Source organism: Salmo trutta, chromosome 26 (assembly GCF_901001165.1).
Source record: "Salmo trutta chromosome 26, fSalTru1.1, whole genome shotgun sequence".
Taxonomy (NCBI): domain Eukaryota; kingdom Metazoa; phylum Chordata; class Actinopteri; order Salmoniformes; family Salmonidae; genus Salmo; species Salmo trutta.
The window spans coordinates 4,469,729-4,487,536 of NC_042982.1; the positions used below are offsets into that span (position 1 = coordinate 4,469,729).

General features: G+C 42.3%; 1 protein-coding gene across 1 annotated transcript in view; it reads right to left on the bottom strand.

Moving 5' to 3' along the window:
• Nucleotides 1-613: 613 nt before the first annotated feature.
• Nucleotides 614-17,808, bottom strand: part of LOC115162776 (zonadhesin) — a 53,128-nt gene continuing 35,933 nt past the window's right edge. Inside the window, exons 37-57 of the mRNA XM_029714204.1 lie at nucleotides 16,386-16,531; nucleotides 16,088-16,215; nucleotides 14,839-14,986; nucleotides 10,705-10,837; nucleotides 10,441-10,602; nucleotides 10,009-10,135; nucleotides 9,273-9,484; nucleotides 8,318-8,480; nucleotides 7,761-7,843; nucleotides 6,955-7,115; nucleotides 6,506-6,635; nucleotides 6,031-6,182; nucleotides 4,814-4,880; nucleotides 4,319-4,447; nucleotides 2,178-2,501; nucleotides 1,937-2,034; nucleotides 1,726-1,841; nucleotides 1,569-1,648; nucleotides 1,366-1,400; nucleotides 1,142-1,222; nucleotides 614-994 (exon numbers count right to left, since the gene is read on the bottom strand). Of these exons, the coding sequence (XP_029570064.1) occupies nucleotides 614-994; nucleotides 1,142-1,222; nucleotides 1,366-1,400; nucleotides 1,569-1,648; nucleotides 1,726-1,841; nucleotides 1,937-2,034; nucleotides 2,178-2,501; nucleotides 4,319-4,447; nucleotides 4,814-4,880; nucleotides 6,031-6,182; nucleotides 6,506-6,635; nucleotides 6,955-7,115; nucleotides 7,761-7,843; nucleotides 8,318-8,480; nucleotides 9,273-9,484; nucleotides 10,009-10,135; nucleotides 10,441-10,602; nucleotides 10,705-10,837; nucleotides 14,839-14,986; nucleotides 16,088-16,215; nucleotides 16,386-16,531 (3,056 nt within the window). The remainder of the gene's footprint in view (nucleotides 995-1,141; nucleotides 1,223-1,365; nucleotides 1,401-1,568; nucleotides 1,649-1,725; nucleotides 1,842-1,936; nucleotides 2,035-2,177; nucleotides 2,502-4,318; nucleotides 4,448-4,813; nucleotides 4,881-6,030; nucleotides 6,183-6,505; nucleotides 6,636-6,954; nucleotides 7,116-7,760; nucleotides 7,844-8,317; nucleotides 8,481-9,272; nucleotides 9,485-10,008; nucleotides 10,136-10,440; nucleotides 10,603-10,704; nucleotides 10,838-14,838; nucleotides 14,987-16,087; nucleotides 16,216-16,385; nucleotides 16,532-17,808) is intronic.

The following is a 17,808-nucleotide window of genomic DNA, read 5'->3' on the forward strand; positions in this document are numbered from 1 at the left end:
TATTAGCAGAGTGCCCTGTGGATGAACTATCATGCAGCACTTATATTGTCTAGATTACTCAGCTTGGAACGGGTCCGGGGGTTGGAGCGATGCTAATACATTTACCGCTGCTCGGAGAGAGAGGGAAATGACCATAAATGGAAGAAAGAATATTGCGTAATAAAATATTCATAAATACTCATGAAAGGTTAGTTTATGGTTCTTTGGTACCCTGCTGTCTAGGTCTTCCTGGTCTGGGTCCCTTCGTACCAAGATGTTGGGCTGAAACAAAGAGAAGCAGGCGCCAGAGCAGACTGGTCATCCAATGAAACGGTGATGTTTTGATTTGACAATGGTGGCTGAAGCCTTAAAGACATGCAGGGTGATGACCTGGAAAGTATTTCCACTTGGTGACATTGTGGTAAAAGCGATGCACAAGCATAATTCATATATTTAATAAATATCACTCCAATGAAAATGGTCAGTTTGATTAAATCCGATGTGACGAACCTATTATACATCTATTGTTCACACTATACACTAAACTGTACATGTAATCTACATAATCATGAGACAAATCACACCAAAAACACACACTTCAGTAGTATCCCATTTCCACATGCTTCTAACTGGCTTATTCCCATACATCTAGTTCTCTGAAGCCTGTTTTACCCATGCTTGTCATCTGACTGCTTGGTCCCTGGCTTTCTACTTCCTGATTGTACGGGCTCTGGTTATTGTCTAGTTTATGGTTCTTTGGTACCCTGCTGTCTAGGTCTTCCTGGTCTGGAGAATGAGCGTGTTCCTCATGACCGTCTGATCTATAGTTGTCTGGCTCTGGGTGTGGGCGATCTTGGGTCTGCTCCTCTTCCTCTGGACTGTGGCCGTCTAGCTGGCGCCGGCTCATCCCATTTAATATGATTTGCAGCTCGTCGAGCCTCTGGGATACATACTGTCTCTTCAGCTCTAACATCATTGTTCCATTACGACTCAGGGCCTTCTCGGGTGTTGCACCCTGGAAGAGACGGCGGGAGAGAAAGAGAGAGAGTCACCACAGTATCAGAATTTCAAATGTTCAATTAAATAAAGGCTAATGATGCAAACCAGACACATTTGAGGTTTGGTCAAAGCTTTGCTGTCTCTGCTTCAGCCACGTCTTCACCTGGGTTCTCTTCTGGAGTTGAACGCTGAGCTGTAGGAAAACCTCATTCAGATGGTCCATCTCCTTCTCCAAACAGTGAGCCTTCAACAGAGAGAAGGGTCAAGTAGCCATTAACTCAATAATCCTCCTGAGGGGATTATGAAGTAAGTTAAACAATATGTACAGTACAATGGCTCAATGTGGAAATTCACTGCAGGAAAACATGGTGGAACTGCAAAACTTACTTGGACGGGTGTACTTAAACATTGTTGTGAAGGTCCTGAAAAATAGATTGAGGACATTACATGGGCTTTGCAATATACAACACGTACCTAAATATATTTTTGTAATACATATTTCTATATAGTTCAAAACAGAACAACACATTCTTACTGTTTTCACAGTACATGCATATGATATAGAACTAATATTAATCAAAACAGGTTACCCTTTTCGGTGTCCTCTGCTGGAAATTGCTTAAGATCCCGCATGATTTGCTCCACATTGAAATACTTACATCGTTGGAGTCTAAAATAAAATTGTAAAGGATTGTAAACATTTTGTAAACGTTTTTATGAAGTCATTGTCAAAAGTGCAACACAAACCTGTCTGACAAGAGGTGGTCTGTGAACTGACTTTCAGTGGGGACACGGACATTGAGAAAGTCCTCTACTAACTTCCCAGGCGACTGGTCTGAGGTAAGGGAGGTGTCCCTCTTTGCCTGTAAAAGTAAGGCACAAGTCTGCTTGCTGCACTCAACAGTACAGTATATTTATCTGTGAATCAATGGGTTCCAGAAACTTCAAGGCTTCTTACCTTGTCTGCATCGTATCTGAAAGAGGCGTTGAACAACTGAAGGCTCAAAGCAGAGATGGCATGATGGAGGACTTGCATGAAGCTTTCAGGCTTGGAACCTAATACAGGACATTAATCTGACATGATAAACCTACTGTGGGAGAACATCAACAACAAAATAGTACAAAAACATCCGAAGTAACATAAAACATTCATACTGCTTAAAATGTGACCGTGCTTCACAACATTATTATCTATTTACCTGAAGCAATATAGGCCATAGACTGTAGGAGAGTGGCAATAAACTGTCCCACACTCTCAAGCTTTGCCTCACAGAGATACAGAATCTGGTTGGTGGTATCGAAATAAAAGTCCCCATTGCAGTGTGAAACCAGGCCCTCGTAGGCTGAGACAGGAACCGTTTTGGACAGAAGCAGCATGACAGGGGGGAAGATTTGGGTGTTGCAAAGCAGTTTCACAACATGACAGCCGAACAGGAAGATGGCAAAGTGCTGTGGGGAGAGGTTGTCCAGGGCAACGGGAATCAGGTGCACTGCTGGGTCCTCTGTGGTCTTGTCAGTACTGGCTGGAATACAAACGGTAGTGTCAGAGGACATCATTAGTGTACTGTACTACTCAGCTAAGCAGATATACAGTACCAGTCAAAAGTTTGGACACACCTACTCCTTCAAGGGTTTTTCTTTATTTTTACTATTTTCTACAATGTAGAATAATATGAAATAACACATATAGAATCATGTAGTAACCAAAAAAGTGTTAAACAAATCAAAATATATTTTATATTTGAGATTCGTCAAAGTAGCCACCCTTTGCCTTGACAGCTTTGCACACTCTTGGCATTCTCTCAACCAGCTTCACCTGGAATGCTTTTCCAACAGTCTTGAAGGAGTTCCCACATATGCTGAGCACTTGTTGGCAGCTTTTTCTTCACTCTGCGGTCCAAATCATCCCAAACCATCTCAATTCGGTTGAGGTCAGGTGATTGGAGGCCAGGTCATCTGATGCAGCACTCCATCCCTCTCCATCTTGGTCAAATAGCCCTTACACAGCCTGGAGGTGTGTTCGGTCATTGTCCTGGTGAAAAACAAATGATAGTCCCACTAAACACAAACCAGATGGGATGGCATATCGCTGCAGAATGCAGTGGTAGCCATGCTGGTTAAGTCTGCCTGGAATTCTAAATAAATCACTGACAGTGTCACCAGCAAAGCACCCCCACACCATCACACATCCTCCTCCATGCTTCACGGTGGGAACCACACATGTGGAGATCATCCGTTCACCTACTCTGCGTCTCTCAAAGACACGGCGGTTGAAACCATCAATCTCAATTTTGACTCATCAGACCAAAGGATAGATTTCCACCGCTCTAATGTCCATTGCTCGTGTTTCTTGGCCCAAGGAAGTCTCTTCTTTTTATTGGTGTCCTTTAGTAGTGGTTTCTTTGCAGCAATTCAACCACAAAGGCCTGATTCACACCATCTCCTCTGAACAGTTGATGTTGAGATAGGTCTGTTACTTGAACACTGTGAAGCATTTATTTGGGCTGCAATTTCTGAGGCCGGTAACTCTAATGAACTTATCCTCTGCAGCAGAGGTAACTCTGGTTCTTCCTTTCCTGTGGTGGTCCTCATGAGAGCCAGCTTCATCATAGCGCTTGATGGCTTTTGCAACTGGACTTGAAGAAACTTTCAAAGTTCTTTAAGTTTTTCAGATTGAGTGAGCTTCATGTCTTAAAGTGATGGACTGTCGTTTCTCTTTGCTTATTTGAGCTGTTCATGCCATAATATGGACTTGCTCTTTTACCAAATAGGGCTATCTTCTGTATACCACCCCTACCATGTCACAACACAACTGATTGGACCAAATTGGACCAAAGACATTTCACAAACTAACTTTTAACAAGGCACCCCTGTTAATTGAAATGCATTCCAGGTGACTACCTCATGAAGCTGGTTGAGAGAATGTCAAGAGTGTGCAAAGCTGTCATCAAGGCTACTTCGAAGAATCTAGATTTATTTAACACTTTTTTGGTTACTACATGATTCCATACGTGTTACTTCATTGTTTTGATGTCTTCACTGATATTCTACAATATAGAAAATAGAAAAAATGAAGAAAAACTCTTGAATGAGTAGGTGTGTCCAAACCTTTGACCTGTACTGTATACTGTGAATAAAAGTTACATGCATCATTTATTGATTGACAGTACAATTGACCATAGCCCATGATGGGCACTCTAGTCAATATTGCCTTGGACTCTAGTCCGTCTCGAGTCCCAGTTGTTATCTCCAACATTTTAATCAACAGTTACAGAGGATTATCTCTTCTCTCGGGAGAAGAGAAACATAGAGCATTAGAGAGGTTCAAGCTGTCCCTAACCTCTGTCTACACCAGATAGGTTCTGTAGGGACTCCTGTATCTCCTGCAGGGTCCTGGACAGAGGGGTCATGGCCACTAGTTTGGACAGGTCCTGCTCACTCAGACAGGGGGCTGTGCTCTGTAGGTGTACTAGTACAGAAGATCAGAAGATAAGTTGGAAGTTAATACACAACACTGCAAAGTCCTATATGTGTGGGAGTAGTTGCATGTCCCACTTCATAGGGCGACGCAAAGTTGACCGAGTTAAAGTCATTCAGGTTGAATAAACAAAACCACTGTTCCTAGATGTGACCTGACTACGGTGTCCGTGTCTCCTCACTTCATAACTTAACACTATCTACTGAGTTTACAGTGGACTGAGGTAACATATTCTCGCAATATGCCCGGCTCGTCTAATCATTCATAAAAGAAGTTGTGTAGAACGATACTCACAGCTGGTAAATAAGACTACAGGTGTACATGAGGGGAAAGATGTGAACAGTGTCTATATCCTACCTAGATCATGAGGTGGTGGTCCTGTCTCATGGCCTGATGCAGGTTTGGTCATGTTGGCTGAAGAAAACTAAAAACCGAAATAATATGATGAGTTATTAGTCAATGAGTTAGATTCTTTGTAAGTCTAGTATTTACAATATCCACATCCCATATTCCTTTAGATTGTCAAAGACAACCTTTGGATGTAAATACAGGTATGCTGGTGAATGGTGGTGGTCCTCTGTAACTCAGTTGGTAAAGCATGGCGCCTGCATTGACAGGATAGTTGGTTCGATTCCCTGAACCACCCATACATTAAAAACGTATCCACGCTCTGGATAAAAGCGTCTGCTAAATGGCATATATCATTATTGCATTACAATGGGGGGCATGTCTGATACTAAGCCTTATTAGCTATACTCAGTGGCCAGTTTATTAGGTGCACCCAATTAGTACCGGGTCGGAGCCCCCTTTGCCTCCAGAACACACTGAATTCTTTGGGCATGGAAACATTGCTCAACTGGTGTCAAGGGACCTTACATGTGCCAGGAAAACATTCCCCACAACATTACACCACCGCCGTTGACACCAGGCAGGATGTGGCCATGGACTCATGCTGCTTACGCCAAATCCTGACTCTGCCATCAGCATGACGCAACAGAAACCGGGATTTGTCAGACCAGGCAATGTTTTTCCACTCCTCAATTGTCCAGTGTTAGTGATCGTGTGCCCACTGGAGCCGTTTCATCTTGTTTTTAGCTGAACCCGGTGTGGTCGTCTGCTGCAATAACCCATCAGTGACAAGGACCGACGAGTTATGCGCTCCGAGATGCCGTTATTCACACCACTGTTGTATTGCACCGTTATTTGCCTGTTTGTGGCCCGCCTGATAGCTTGCACGATTCTTGCCATTCTCCTTCGACCTCTCATCAACAAACTGTTTTTGTTTGTCGCACCATTCTCTGTAAACCCTAGACACTCATGAGTGAAAAGTCCAGGAGGCTGGCCATTTCTGAGATACTGGGACCGGCGCACCTGGCACCGACGATCATACCACACTCAAAGTCGCTTAGGTCACTCGTTTTGACCATTCTAATGTTCAATCGAACAGTAACTGAATGTCTGAATGCCTGCCTACCTACTTTATATAGGAAGCCATGGCCACGTGAACTGGGCGGTGTACCTAATAAACTGGCGACCGAGTGTCTATATAACCTTTGGAAGTGATAGCCATTTACCTGTGTGTAGCCTGTGTGCAGCTCACACTCCCTGGTGTCTGTGTGGCAGTGTGCTGCAGTCATGTCATGCTGCTGCCAGCTCTCTCCACTAAGTCTGTACAGGACTGCCTCCAAAGCTCTGACTACAGCTCCCATCAGCACCACTGGCGGCTCTGATGACAGGTCAAAGGTTGGGATTCAGATAAACGCAGAAAAAATACCTCAAGGCAGTTGCCTTTAGCCGACATCCACAAAGTTTTCAGTAGAAAGTGATTTCTGCAAACGTCAGGGGAATTGCCTTTAAAGGTCTATCGCTGTGCCTTATTAGCTATACTCAGTGGCCAGTTAAATCTGTGTTGGATCAAATGCTGGTCATAGTATAGCAAAGCAATACGTTACGTTATCTCTGAGACGTTATCTCTGTAGGCAGATGATTTTACAGTATAGCAGTTAATACATGTCTTATTGGCCACTGATTGACATCATTAAGTCTCACCTTTTGCTGATTGGATATGCCCATCCCCGTCTGCATCCGTATTGGTGTATGGATCATTCTGCAAGGCATCGCGTTCCAATAGCTCTTTCAACAGACTCAACTTTTTGGGTTCCATGTTCTCCAGAACATCCTAGTACAACAACAAAAAACACGAGTTACGTCGTTCAAAGGACCGATAGGTCTAATGTATGTTTATGTTCTGTCACTTTACAGATTCTAGGGGGACTATTTCTCGACCTGGGTTGAAATACTACTTGAAATGATTTAAAATACTTAATCTGTGTTTAATTGACCATGGCTGTTGCAATGGAACCAATAGAAAAGTCTCAAAAGTGCTAACCTTGCCCACCTGGCCCTTCAGGCAGGCTAAAGTATTTGAAAGATTTCAAATAGTAGTTGAACGCAGGTCTGCTACGTTCTCCTGTCCTATTATGCCATATTTTTCATACCCTCAGCGCATCTGTTTGTTGACAGATATTTCGGTAGAACTCTTGGGTGTCCTTGCGGTGCCTGGCCAGCTGGGACGCCAAATGCAGGTTCTGATCCTCCAGCTTGTCGTAGAGAGTTTTCACGTTGAATTCCTCCAGCTCAAACTTCCCAGTCATGTATCCTTGGGTAGCATTTGTGGATAATAATAATAACATGAAATTCCAACACAAGACTACTGAACATTTAATTGATCTAGAGAGAAATACCTTCACTAGTACATTATCATGGTTTAACACTGTAGTCATCCTTGAGTTGGATTTTGGCATAAAATGGATAATCGATCCAAAAGGGAAATGGCAGAGCAAAACACTCCTGAAACCATTAGGAAAGGGGGATACCTAGTCAGTTGTACAACTCGAATGTGTCTTCCGCATTTAACCCAACACCTCTGAATCAGAGAGGTGCAGGGGGGCTGCCTTAATCAACATCCACGTCTTCGGCACCCGGGGAACAGCGGGTTAATTGCCTTGCTCAGGGGCAGAACAACAGATTTGTACCTCGTCAGCTCAGGGATTTGATCCAGCAACCGAAGCCCAACGCTCTAACCACTAGGCTATCTGCCAACCTCTTTACCCATGGTATTTCAGTGTCTCTGATATTTGGGTACAATCAAATATTTCAACTATTCATCTAGTGGGATAAATAACCTTGTACGTGACCGTATATGTACCATGGGTGGTTTTGAAATTGCAGTGCAGATGGGCATTAACCCATCATGACTATGAACCTATCATCATTAATGCAGTGAGTAATCTGAGTTAGTCACCTCCTCCACGGCAGACTGCAGGCTCCTCAGCCTCAGCCCCCTCTCCGACTCCCCTGCAGCCCAGCACCCCCTGGCCATTCAGGCTGAGACACAAACAAAAGAGAGAAGTCAATCATTGTAGATAGTTTTTCAGGAGGTTTTCAGAGCAGAGTTTCACTTGCACATCAAGGTGTCCCTGGTCAGATGGATGGAGTTGACTTGATTTGTAAAAACAACAGTCCTGCTGCATGACGCATCTGAAGACTTCTCAGCCATGCTCACCATCAGAATTGAATGGGTCATGCCACAGGACTGCTGATTTGTAAGGGACATGCTGCAGTGCAAATCAAATACACCTCTGAAAATACAATTCAGAGAACCTATTATCTGCCATGATTGAATTCTGACCAGAGAGCTGTTAGTAGAGCCATTCCCTGCTATCTACCATCTCTCAATCATAACTGTGGTAAGATCATATATCAGATAAATGGCTGGCCCACTCCCTGAAAGCTATTAGCCAAGCTAATAAAAGCTAATAGAAAAAAACAGTATTGATCGTTTGGTTGTGTCTGGCTGACCTTTCTCCACTGTAGACGTATTCCACTGGAGGGATGGGCTCTCCCAGGCTGCGCCACTTAGGCCTCAGTTTGCTCTGGCACACCAGCTTGGCCTGACTGGGCTTCAGAACCAGAGCTGTGGTGGTGAGCACCAGGATCAGCACAAGCAGGAGACTCAGGACACCTACAGCGAGGAGATTCATGAGTCAGTCATTCCACGTTAATTCAGCAAGCCATGACACCCACTATTTCAGATTGTTCTAAAGGTTTCTGTAGTTAAAAAAAAGATCATATGAACATTCCCGCAACACTTTTTTGTTGAAATATAATTTGATCTCTGAGAAATTAAGCTACTTGATTGCACCCAAATTGGAACAATCTGAGATGGTCGGCATCGCTCAGCAGTACCTACAGTAGTTCTCTCTTGCTGCATGACAAACTGCTAATGAATTGGTTATCAATGACATGGAGAAGTGGAACACAGAATTTAAACACAGAGGGGAAAACAAATTGTTAACCAATCGATTCAAAGAAAAACAGGAGGTTGATAATGCATGTTAAAAATCGATTCCCACCAAAGAATCAGTCAATGATTTGTCTTCTCTCTTTATGTATTGTTATTGATTACATATCATTTCAGATGTGAATGGTCAGTGGCTGAATCCCAAATGGCACCCTATACACCCTATAGAGAGCACTACTTTTGACCAGGGCCCAAAGGGCTCTGGTAAAAAATAGTTCACTAATGGTGTTTTTCCATTGATGTCACTCCAGCCTTTTGGGTTTTAAGCACTAGTGATATTTTGGGAATTGTGTTTTCATCACCCAGGGTGATTTTTGGGACTTGAAAAGAGACGTGTCTACAACCTCTGAATAATCAAAACAGTTGCTTTGTGAGAAGATGTTTAACATGGAGGAAATGCACCATAAATAGAGAATAGAGTGCCATTTGAAATGCACACAGAGTGTACCTCACCTACGATGGCGCCCCAGTCAGGCAGCAGGTTGAGCCGGTGTTGTTTGATGACCCCGTGCTTGACCAGTTGGGCGGGGGTCATGGGCTGGAAAACGGCTGCAGTGGGGTCACACTCTGTCCCTCTCTCACTGACCACCACCACTAGACTCCACTCTGGAATGGCGTTGTCCAGGAACACATACTTCCCCGTCTCCGAGAACACGTGTGCAAATCTAAATGGGAAAAGAGGAGACGAATCTGAAAAGCACGCCATTGAAGAACCCATTTTGGTTCCAGGTAGAACCCTTTTTGGTTCCAGGTAGAACCCTCTGTGGAAAGGGGTTCTACCTGGAACCAAAATGGGTTCTTCAAAGGTGTTCTACCTGGAACCAAAGGTGTTCTACCTGGAATCAAAGGGGTTCTTCAAACAGTTCTCCTATGAGGACAGCCAAAGAACATTTCAAGGTTCTAGATAGCACTTTTTTTCCTAAGATTGTAAATAATGCACTACTTTTGCCCAGAGCCCATTCACATACTTCCCTGTCTCAGATAACATGTGTGCATACATATGGTAAAAGAAGTCACTAAGAACATCTGATTCCCTATGTATTCCCTATATAGTGCACTACTTTGGGCTATATAGGGAATAGGGTGCCATTTTGGGCACAGATACAATTAGAGAACAGATGCTTTACATTGCTAATGTGAATCTAATATGACCTAACTGAAGACTAAAGGCCATAAGGTACCTTCATACCTGGTAGAGTTGAACTGAGTCTGTTTCATGAGTCGCTCTAGCCGCCGGAAGGCACCAAAGTCCCAGCTAGGGTTGCTATTGAAGAGATGGTCTTTCTGATACACTGGGAAGTGGCTGAGGTGGCGGTCTGGTTTCAAAATGAATTGTAATGAAATAGGAATGTCGTAAAACAGAATAGTTAAAGGGATAGTTCACTTTATGAAGTTTACCTCAAGATGATACAATCCGTATCCACTAACATTCTTACATGATACAAAAATGCTAGCCAGGAGATTATGGACTTTGCTAAATACCCAGCAAACAAACTCAAAAACAGATTGGATGAAGCAACTACACCCTAAAAAAATAAGCAAAAACTTCAAACAAGTGAACTACCCCTTTAAGTTAGAGCCCAAGGGAATGTTTGAAATACAGGTTGAAAGAATGGCATACCATTGTAGTTGATGGTGAGCTGGAAGATGAGCATGTCATTGGAGGAGAGGCATGCTATGGGGTTGGGGATACGAGGGAGGACATCAGAGTGTAGAAGTTCTGCCTTGGATTCTAGATCCCTCCTCTTCCTTGATCGCCTGTCAATAAATTCGATTGGCTCTGCTGCAGGAAAATAATGAACTATTGAATATATACAGCTTTGCTTTAAGAAATGGCTAAGATACATATAACAGAAACTGACGTAATTCAATCAAACCCAATTACCTGTCAGGGTCATTTCAATAACATTTCGGTCCATCAGAATCCAACCAAATACACCTTCAGAATCAAATTGAACAAAGTGGATGTTTCCAATGTTCTTCACATGGACGTCTGGTCCCAAAACATCCATCATTTTCTACAGGAAAGAAAGGATACATGTCATTAAGGATCTAATGATAATTGGAGTAAATGGATAATAATAATGATTGTATTTGTCTGCTATATTCCCGTGTAAATAATACATATAAATCCATACCAGCATTGGGTTCAATTCCATGTCAATTTAGGAAGTAAACTGAAATTCAATTTCCCATTCCAATTTTCCCCAAATGCTCTTCTTTGAGGAAACATTAGGAATTGGAATTTCAGTCTACTTCCTGAATTGACTGAATTGAAAAGGAATTGACCCCAACTCTGATCCATATTATGTTTCTTCACCACAAGGCTATCCCAAGGATACAACAGCTTTAAGACTCAAGTCGTCAAACACAGGGTTGGGTAGGTTACTTTCTAAATGTAATCCGTTACTAGTTATCTGTCCAAAATTGTAATCAGTAACGTAAACTTTGGATTACCCAAACTCAGTAACGTAATCTGATTACACTCAGTTACTTTAAGATGACTTACCCCTTATTAAGAGGCATTAGAAGAATACAAAAATGTATGTTACCAATTGAACAACATCTATTGCAGGATAAATCAATGCTGAAGTTTACATAGCTGGCCATATATGGATGTTACATTTTACTTTATGGGTTGGTTATGTAGGCTTCTTCTAACCCATCACTTTCTACTACATATGATAATACAATTAAATGATATGTTTACATTAAAAACTTAATTCTATCAGAATTCCAGTCGTTCCAATAAATGTTATACCCCTTGATCTTCAAGAATAGGACTTGGAAATGTAGAAGTATAGATTAGCCAAATTGTTTTACCTGAGCGTAACCCCAAAACAAAGGACTTATTATCCAGCCCTACCCGGTTGTTTATGATTTTGTTATCATGGAGGACTGATTGGGCTCATTGATCCGAGTTGAAAAATAATTGCTGCGCTCATGGAATGGCATGCTTTGAGCACTCCTGAAAAGTGCTATTTACATGTGAAAAATGAATGCCATATGCTGCATTTACTATAGGCCTATTGTCTACCTTTTTGTTGGTGACACTTTAATATCTTGATAATATGCAGCTGTTTAAATGGCAAATCTACAGATGAAACAATAACAAAATATAGTTGCCCCACCTCTGTTCTGGTAAAAAGCTGAGAGACGGGCGTGGAGAAATGTAACCACTCTCAGATTAAGGACTGACCATCGATGATATCAAAATTATTTTTTTAACCACGTTATGTTTGTTTAAATTTACAATGTTTACAAACATTGGAGTAAACAAGCTTATACGTTGGGTTCTCATGGAGTGTGACGGAACTAAGCTCATGAGATATTTATAAGTTATATTCTTCAAGAATCAATGGATATAAATACAGTACCAGTCAAAAGGTTTGGACACACCTACTCATTCAAGGGTTTTTCTTTATTTTGACTATTTTCTACATTATACAGTAGAATATAATTGAAGACATTAGAACTACGAAATAACACATATGGAATCATGTAGTAACAAACAAAGTGTTAAACAAATCAAAATATATTTTATATTTGAGATTCTTCAAAGTAGCCACCCTTTGCCTTGATGACAGCTTTGCAAACTCTTGGCATTCTCTCTACCAGCTTCATGAGGTAGTCACCTGGAATGCATTTCAATTAACAGGTGTGCCTTGTTAAAAGTTAATTTGTGGAATTTCTTTCCTCCTTAATGCGTTTCAGACAATCCATTGTGTTGTGACAAGGTAGGGTTGGTATAAAGAAGATAGCCCTATTTGGTAAAAGACCATGCACACATTATGGCAAGAACAGCTCAAATAAGGAAAGATACATGAAAGTCCATCTTTACTTTAAGACATGAATGTCAGTCAATCAGTCAATCTGAAAAGTGTCAAGAACTTTGAAGTGCAGTCGCAAAAACCATCAAGTGCTATGATGAAACTGGCTCTCATGAGGACCGCCACAGGAAAGGAAGACCCAGACTTACCTCTGCTCCGGAGGATACGTTTATTAGAGATACCAGCCTCAGAAATTGCAGCCCAAATAAATTCTTCACAAAGTTCAAGTAACAGACACATCTCAACATCAACTGTTCAGAGGAGACTGCGTGAATCAGGCCTTCATGGTTGAATTGCTGCAAAGAAACCACTACTAAAGGACACCAATAAGAAGAAGAGACTTCCTTGGGGCCAAGAAACATGAGCAATGGACATCAGACCGGTGGAAATCTGAAATTTGAGATTTTTTGTTCCAACCGCCGTGTCTTTGTGAGATGCAGAGTAGGTGAACGGATGATCTCAGCATGTGTGGTTCCCACCAAGAAGCATGGAGGAGGTATGATGGTGTGGGGGTGCTTTGCTGGTGACTCTGTCAGTGATTTTTTTATAATTCAAGGCACACCTAACCAGCATGGCTACCACAGCATTCTGCAGCGATACACCATCCCATCTGGTTTGCACTTAGTGGGACTATCATTTGTTTTTCACCAGGAAAATGACCAAACACACCTTCAGGCTGTGTAAGGGCTATTTGACCAAGAAAGAGAGTGATGGAGTGCTGCATCAGATGACCTGGCCTCCACAATCACCCGACTTCAACCCAATTGAGATGGTTTCGGATGAGTTGGATGCCAGAGTGAAGGAAAGCAGCCAACAAGTGCTTGCATATGTGGGAACTCCTTCAAGACGGCTGGAAAAGCATTTCTCATGAAGCTGGTTGAGAGAATGTCAAGAGTGTGCAAAGCTGTCATCAAGGCAAAGTGTGGCTACATTGAAGAATTTGTATAACCCTTTTTCGGTTGCTACATGATTCCATATGTGTTATTTCATAGTTTTGATGTCTTCCCTATTATTCTACAATGTAGAAAATAGTAAAAAAAAACTTGAATGAGTAGGTGTGTCCAAACTTTTGACTGGTACTGTATATATATAATTGACAAGTCCAACAATGGATGTAGCAACTACAGATTTCCCCTTTAAGTCTATCAAAAGCATGGGAGTTTGAGCATATATCCATTAAGCCTATGGATTTATATTTTTATTAGCATGAATTAGATTGAGCAATTAAAGCCCCACTTTTATTCCTTAGGCCGGGATCCGCACTACACAGCTATTGTGAGAGCGCATTTTTCAGTGGCTGTCGATTGGTTTCAAAAACAATGATTGATAGGCAGCTTAAACTTCTTGAATTCAACCAATATTGGGTTCAAATACACATTTAGATTTGTGAACAGCCATTCACAACAACCACAGTCCGTGAGGCGCAAATAGCTGAATGTGAGAGCAGCAGTGTGATTCACATCAATGCGCTATGTAGATATCAATAGTAAGTGATATCCGTATCGCCGTGGACTACACCACTGCTGTCATCCTTACCTCCAAGCATTTATTCAAGTTGGATAATCTTTGGATGCCAACAGCAGTCGCACCATTGGAAGACATAGCTTGTACTGTAGCCTACAAAAGCCTATTCCTGCTCCTTTCCCTGTGATCCATCAAACACATTTGGTGTGTCATCTTTGTGGTCTCTGACAAACTTAAACTCGCACCTTTTTTCAATGCTGATTTGAATGTCATTGAGAAAACAGAAGTGTCAAAAGTAATCCTCGAAGTAATCATGTCGTTTTTCTAAAGTATCTGTAATCTGATTACAATATGTTTGTTGATGTAAAGGATTACAGTTACCGTTTGTTTTGGTCATCTCTTACCTGTAACAGATTACATGTAATCTGTTACTCCCCAACCCTGATCACACTGCAGCTATCTCTGTATCCATACTGTATGTGCTGAAGCTAACTTTAGTTTTCAAACATTACCATGTGTCATACATGTCATGCCATCACAACGACACCAGAGTTGGCTATAGCACATACAGTATGGTTTTGAGGCTACTGAAGCAATCTTGGGCACAGTCATGTGATGGAGGTCAGGTCCCCAGAGTGTGTGACCTCTCAGAAAGTTACAAAATCGATAGGGCCATAAGGCTGTACAGTAAGAATGCGGTGGTGGCTGGTGGTGGTGGTGCTCACTCTGCTCCACACTCGGCTTTCATCTGGCTCTTTGATCCCCAGCAGCAGCTGTCCATCTGGGGAGAGCCTGGCAGAGATGTGGGGCAGTCTGGACAGACACGAGGTGTTGCACAGCTCCTCTGCTGATATGTAGCGCTCACAGTGGCAGCTGATGAGGAGAGAGAGACTTGGAAGTAGGAGGGATTTACAGTATATAGGCTACTATACATCATGGAATAGATTAATATAATATAGATCTGCTTATAAACAAATACGACTGAACAGACACTTTTTTCCAAAGAGACTTACAGTACCGTTCAAAAGTTTGGGATCACTTAGAAATGTCCTTGTTTTTGAAAGAAAAGCAAATTTTTTGTCCATTAAAATAACAACAAATGTATCAGAAATACAGTGTAGACATTGTTAATGTTGTAAATCCCTATTGTAGCTGGAAACAGTTGCTTTTTTTATGGAATATCTACAGTCGTGGCCAAAAGTTTTGAGAATGACATAAATATTAATTTCCACAAAGTTTGCTGCCTCAGTGTCTTTAAATATTTTTTTCAGATGTTACTATGTAATACTGAAGTATAATTACAAGCATTTCATAAGTGTCAAAGGCTTTTATTGACAATTACATCAAGTTAATGCAAAGAGTCAATATTTGCAGTGTTGACCCTTCTTTTTCAAGACCTCTGCAATCCGCCCTGGCATGCTGTCAATTAACTTCTGGGCCACATCCTGACTGATGGCAGCCCATTCTTGCATAAGCAATGCTTGGAGCTTGTCAGAATTTGTGGGTTTTTGTTTGTCCACCCGCCTCTTGAGGATTGACTACATGTTCTCAATGGAATTAAGGTCTGGGGAGTTTCCTCGCCATGGAACCAAAATATCTATGTTTTGTTCCCCGAGCCACTTAGTTATCAGTTTTGCCTTATGGCAAGGTGCTCCATCATGCTGGAAAAGGCATTGTTCGTCATCAAACTGTTCCTGGATGGTTGGGAGAAGTTGCTCTTGGAGGATGTGTTGGTACCATTCTTTATTCATGGCTGTGTTCTTAGGCAAAATTGTGAGTGAGCCCACTCCCTTGGCTGAGAAGCAAACCCACACATGAATGGTCTCAGGATGCTTTACTGTTGGCATGACACAGGACTAATGGAGGCGCTCACCTTGTCTTCTCCGGAACAAGCTTTTTTTCCGGATGCCTTGGATAAAAGTGTTTACTAAATGGCATTTATTACATGAACTGTTGTGTTGACAGAGTACTCACATGCCCATCTCCACATCCAGACTTCCTCCCTGAGATCCACAGGTAACGTTACAGGAGTGGTGAGAGGGTGAGACACACTCCCTGGATGCAGCCAGACGCACCTGTCCCGCACTGCAGCGCTTGTTCACCTACAGTACAGAGACCAGAGAGGGTTCCTACTCTTATTCCCTCCATTAGTGCAGCAGGATACAAACATGGACTCACGAGGAACAGTTTTAAAATGTGTCATGTGTGGTTACATCTGTATCCGAGCAGCCAAACACAGATGCATCCGACTACACTGATTGCTGAATCTAACCTCAGGCTGGCAGTCCAGTTCACTGTCAGAGCTGGAGCTCTTGAAATCCAGATTGTTGTAGAAAATAAAGCCGGTTCGACACAGACAGGAGCCGTCTGAGTGCTGGAAAGCACGGTTCTTCCCAAGGCAGGTGCAGGAAGGGGCCCCTGTGGTATATTTAAGCCAAGATGTGATACTTAGGCTGCATTTATACAGGCAGCCCAAGTCTGTTATTTTGCCAAATTATTGGTCATTGTTTGGTGAAAAGGCTAGTTAGTGGTAAGAAAGATCAGAATTTATCTGTCTGGGTAAATGCAGCCTTATTGAAGCACACTTTCAAACTGATATGAGGCAACATCAAATGTAAGTCATATATTATATTTATGGCCCTGTGTTTTGGACAATCATGTCACATGACCTTTACATAAATCTTTATTTAAAGCTTCATCAAACTGTCCCCTTTTCTTTTTATGTCAGCAATATCCTCAGACAATTTCTTACATTTTTTTGGTGTAATTTTGTATTTCTGGAAAACGCTCAAAAAAAGGTTACGACATATCTCCTTTGGTGAAAATGTTGATTTGGTGTGGGAGCAAACAGCACTTTTTAAAAGAGACGGGATTCACCTTTAACGAAGGGGTTCCAGGATTATTTCGAGCAACATTGCAAACTGTTTTAGAGACTGATGGCCTGGGTCTGGTGGTGTTCCAGTCCTCCCTTTCATAAATAGTAACAGAGGACATGAAAAGCATAATTACACTATACAGTATATACAAAAGTATGTGGACACGCCTTCAAATTAGTGGATTCAGCTATTTCAGCCACACCAGTTGATGACACGTGTATAAAAGCGAATACACAGCCATGCAATCTCCATGGACAAACACTGGTAGTAGAATGGCCTTACTGAATAGCTCAGTGACTTTCAATGTGGCACCGTCATAGGATGCCACCTTTCCAACAAGTCAGTTCATCAAATTTCTGCCCTGCCAGAGCTGCCATGGTCAACTGTAAGTGCTGTTATTGTGAAGTGGAAACGTCTAGGAGCAACAACGTCTCAGCCTCGAAATGGTAGGCCACACAAGTTCACAGAACAGGAACGCCGAGTGCCGAAGCGCGTAGCCTGTAAAAACCGTCTTTCTTCGGTTGCAACACTCACTACAGAGTTCCAAACTGCCTCTGGAAGCAACGTCAGCACAAGAACTGTTTGTTGGGAGACAAATTAAATGGGTTTCTATGGCCGAGCAGCCGCACACAAGCCTAAGATCACCATGCGCAATGCCAAGCGTCGGCTAGAGTGGTGTAAAGCTCGCCGCCATTGGAATGTCCTTGAGTGACCCAGATAGAGCCCGGACTTGAACCCAATCAAACATCTCTGGAAAGACCTGAAAATAGCTGTGCGGAGATATTCCCCATTCAACCTGACAGAGCTTGAGAGAATCTG